At 41.1% G+C, this 4,894-nt stretch overlaps 1 protein-coding gene across 1 annotated transcript; it reads left to right on the top strand.

The window, feature by feature from the left end:
* The first annotated feature begins 211 nt into the window (after positions 1 to 211).
* LOC134215666 (uncharacterized) lies at positions 212 to 1,981 on the top strand. The gene is made up of 2 exons (XM_062694800.1): positions 212 to 1,128; positions 1,199 to 1,981. The coding sequence occupies exons 1-2, from the start codon at positions 886 to 888 to the stop codon at positions 1,538 to 1,540; spliced, it is 585 nt and encodes a 194-aa protein (XP_062550784.1). The 5' UTR covers positions 212 to 885; the 3' UTR covers positions 1,541 to 1,981.
* The last annotated feature ends 2,913 nt before the right edge of the window (positions 1,982 to 4,894 follow it).

The following is a 4,894-nucleotide window of genomic DNA, read 5'->3' as shown; positions in this document are numbered from 1 at the left end:
GTTAACATTGGTCCTTCGAGCTGCGGATAGACGCCAAGGCCTGGCGGCCGTTTCAAGAGTACAATAGAAGCCTATCTAAATTCTGCATCAACGCCATCACGATTCCTTTGCGAACGCCATCGTCATCTGTGAGTAGAGTGGAATCGTTACCATCAAGTGAAACTGTGCAACATCATTGGACACCAACAAAAGTGGATCCTGAAGTGTGTGTCAAACTCCCGTACGTCATGTCATCAACCTCCGTCTCTTCTGTGACTATCCTCCGATCGTAGGATATTTCCCGCAACGCACTCCATGTGGTTGGGCTGGGAAATCCATTTGCGTGTAGCCTGCATCAGACTGTACCACAGGATTAGCCACAGACAGAAAGCAGAAGTCAATCTCCCGTCATGGATTCTGTTCCTCGGCACCTTTAGACTAGCAAACCGGACCGGAGGAATCCATATTTCCGTGGTGCTCATCCCAACGTCGTGTTGAGTATACCACAAGATGCATCTTTCGTTTTGGATTCTGTTCCTCGGCACCTCCAGCGTGACCGGACCGGAGGAATCCATATTTCCGTGGTACTCATCCCAAAGTCGTGTTGAGTATACCACAAGATGCATCTTCTGTTTTGGATTCTGTTCCTCGGTATCTAAAGCGTGGCCGGACTGGAGGAGTCCATATTTGCGTGTAGTTCATCCGAGAATACACCATAAGATTGACTCCATTTCAAGCCAACAGACGATTACAAATGGTGAAGCACACAAGCAGGATAATTATCATCGTAATACCATCATGGCATCGAGATAAATCAATTTGGAGTGTCAAGCAACCATCAACTCCTGGAAAATCCATTCATCCAGTCAAGCTATTGTTCCAACCCGATCGCTCAAGGTGGGCGGCATGAGATTCGTTACCAACCCGCATCCAACTGCACATCGACAACATTCATTCATCCAAAGTCACCAATTGAACCCAATCGCTCAAGGTGGGCGGTGTGGGACTCGTCAGTTACCTGTATTCCAACGATTATCATCATCAACTCGATCATTCAAGATGGGCGGCGTAAAGCTCTTCAGCATTATACATCCAACCAAATATCATCATCAAAAGAAGTTTACCCAGTCAAGTCATCAATCGCTCAAGGTGAGCGGCAAGGTAATCAGCAATAAACATCCAAACGAACATCATCATCATCAAGAAAAGAGTCGTCTAGTCGAGTCATCATCCAGATCGGTCGCTCAAGGTGGGCGGCATGAAATTCATCAGCAACCAAACATCATCGTCAACGAACAAAGATTCATCGATTCGAGTCCAACCCAGTTCAAGCATTATATCATCATTACAAACATCGGAGAAAATCGTATCTCATCATATTCCACCCAACCTCAACAACTCAACCTGGTCGCTCAAGGTGGGCGGTGTGAAGCTAGTCAACAATTTGCATCCTCGGCATCAACGAAAACTCATCGTCGATTCGATCCAGCCCGATCGTTTAAGGGATTCTATGACGTCATCGCATCAGCAAGCAGAGTGTCATCATTTGAACATCGGCTGAAATCGTATAGCAACATCGCTCAGGGTGAGCGGTGTGAAGCTTGCCAACAACCCCATCCAAGTTAGTAGCATCAACGAAGAAACACCAGTCAAGCATTCAAGACATCGATTCAACCCAATTGCTCAACGTAGTAGCGTGAACCAACACAAGGGAAATCATCATAAATACCAACACAACTGCAGTCTGAGGTCATCATCAAGATAAAGATCGCATCAACCCGTGCCACATCGAAGTTCATCATAAATTGCATACATCGAAAAGCAACATAATCGTTTCCCATCTAAACCCAGTTATTGAAAATTGTAAACAATTTGGTGGGCGGAATGTTGAAGCCATCGACAAGCCACCGGGGTGTTTCAAGCACACCACACCAGTGGATGACATGCCTCATGCCGAGGCCCCAACAAGTCATCATATCACCACTTATATTGCATTAAATACTTACCCCCTTCACATACCTTGCTCCATACATGGAGCATTACATAGCATACCTAGAACGATACAAAACATTATTATAATCACATAGAAAACACGAAAATGATGTATAATAACTTACCAATCTATATTTGTCTTCAACAACAACAATTTGTTTATGTACAAAGTATTCCTATTGACACTTTCAGATCATTCAGCCAGGCACACACTGCGCACAATATATTTAGTACTATAATAGAGCTTGCATACAATAGGATAGAGAATAATAGTTGTATACAATTCTGCAACATTCCATAGGGTAGAGCTACTATAAATAAGACACCGTACTATGAAGAAAAGTTAGTTCGTAATAAATCATCAGGTGGATCGGATCGTTTTCCTTACACCCCGGCCAGTTGGCCGGGTTCGGATTCCTTAATCCTGTAGCCTGTGTACCAGGCACTACTAAAGCGTTAACAGTAATTTTTATCTGATGACTTCACTGACCATGGTTACAGTTGAACAGGCTGCTACTGCAATCCAACGGCCACCGAGTTGGTAATCACAACATCCAGCGCCAGTGTCAGTGTCACTATGGGAAGGGTGAAACACGCGCATTGCACGATGTTGTTTTATTTGATGATGAATTCAGAACATGGTGGTCCATTTTTGTGAAGGCGCACAGTGGTAAGCGTGCATACGGAAAATTCCATTCACACATATAGGGTGAGTGCGTCGACTATTGTCCTGCCCCAACATCCTGTAGCATCATTGAGTTCATCAGCAGATGTGCGTAATGCTGGGGAACTGGGGAATCGGGAACTGATTCCGTTGATAAGAAGCCTTTCGAACTGTTTTCACCTTCCGGGACTCGCATGGTCCTGGATCGCGCACGCAGTCTCGCCCTTGTTGTGAACGACAAGCGAGCTTTTTTCGAAGGTGTTGTGCTTTTTACAACAATGCGAGTCACTGAAGGTTAATTCGTTGAACTTTAAATTTCTTTGAAATCCATCCAAGTTTACAATGTAGCCGTATTTACAGACGAATGATTGGAACTTAGGAATATATATCGGCAAAAACTCGGGTAATCTACAGCGGCATGACCTGTTGTGATATACGCTGTTCCTTTCTAAATTGGAGAGACGTCCTACCCACATCATTAAACGCTGTTGTACAGTACAGTGAAAGCTGGTTAACATAAGTCGCAGGGGGACTTCGAATCTTTTATGATAAAGAGGAAAGAAACTGGGAAAGTAACTGCGTACTGCTGAGCAATTGATCCAGACCCAGGCGGCCATGACACTTTATTGAACCAATAGACCAGTGCATGATGACGTAGGTTGACAGTTCACAGAGCTTGTTTACAGGGACTTAGTCTCTGGAGCAGCTTCCGGAAAAACTGTTTTACGATTAATTAAGAATATTGATGTCTGCTGTGGTGGATTTATGGTAGGAATCAAAGCATATCACTAGAATATTCGGATCGAAATGGTTTCGAAAGAAAATTACGGATTTTTATTTCCAGCTGATCGATTTTAATTCTAACACCCTGTAAACAAGCTCTGTGATCTGTCAAATAATTGAGGGTAAGTCAAGATCTTGCATTGGTCTATGCAGCCTTTTTTACTTGATCATTTGCAATAAAGTGGCTTCTATTGGCAGTAAGGTTGAAGGCGGCAACTGTTGTGGTTGTTGGTAACGACTTATGTTTTTTTTTTTCTGGGTCGTCACTGAAATTCTCACGAATTGCACCTTTCTGGTTCGCTTATCTTCGATAACGATGGCGATTCAAGAGTTTCATCGGGTTCTGAAATCGGAATTCGACATTATATGTTGTAATTCTTGAAGTAGTTACAGGGTTGGCTTTTCCGTTGACCGAAACAAATACAGTTCTGTTGTGAGATCAAGTTTTTGCGTCATTGTTTTCTTTTGCTATATTTGGTTCTGCTTTGTCCGGGTGAGTAAAATAATCAGTTAATAAAATAAAAGTTAGTGCACGTTTGTTGTATTTTCTTGTGCACGAGATTATCGAAATAATTTGTTCTGTTGTTTGCGGATCAGTAAAAAACTTTAACATTCTTCGTTCAAAATAATTACTTAGTCCTTCTGTTGGAAATAATGTGATGATTTGCCTGAGTGTTTGGCAAGCTCAAAATTCTTGATAACGTACGAGTTTATATTCGAGTTCCAACACAACACCATTGTCGTTAGTGCGAGATGGATAGCAGTAGTAAGATTTGAATCTGGTTAAAGTTAGGCAATACGTGCTTTGGAGATTAACGAAGAAACTATAATGTAAGTTTTCTTTATGATGTAACGTTTTACGTTTTTAACCGTTTTAAATTTACGTAAATTTCCGTAGCTTCAGACGTTTATATCGCAAAATCAAGTGTAAATAAGTTTTTGAAAATAGTTTTTACGTGTCGTCTATTTTATTTGAATTTAATATTTGTAGTTTTTGACGTTTTTTTCTTTTTAAGTAAAATAATGTTCAAATTCAAATTAAATTCGATTCGTGTCAATGAGAAAGCAATTCGTCGACATGGTTTGTGTCTGGACTAAATGTTGTGATGTTTAAGTACTATGACGACAGCCATATTCAATATGGGAACAATACTTTGTAATGTTCTATGTAGTAAAGTTAGCTCGATGTTTCCGATGGCGCAAACTCTAAGTCGCTATTTGAAATTTAAATTGGCATAATTGCTAAATAATTGGTTCATTTTTGTAGAAGGTTTCTTGTTCAAGAGCAAACTCAAACTCAGTCATTGGCAGTTAGAAGTTTTGCGAGTTTAGGAATTTTATTTAGAGAATTTGAGTAACGTTCAGTTCGTCGAAGTAATTAAAGTGATTGAAGTGGTTTTGTACGTGATTGTAATAAGTTTGTTTCGTTCGTTATTTAGATTTTATTCTGTTGTCGGTGTAGCCGACTCTAGCAAA

Source organism: Armigeres subalbatus, chromosome 2, assembly GCF_024139115.2.
Source record: "Armigeres subalbatus isolate Guangzhou_Male chromosome 2, GZ_Asu_2, whole genome shotgun sequence".
NCBI lineage: Eukaryota > Metazoa > Arthropoda > Insecta > Diptera > Culicidae > Armigeres > Armigeres subalbatus.
This window is presented reverse-complemented; position numbering and strand designations above follow the sequence as displayed.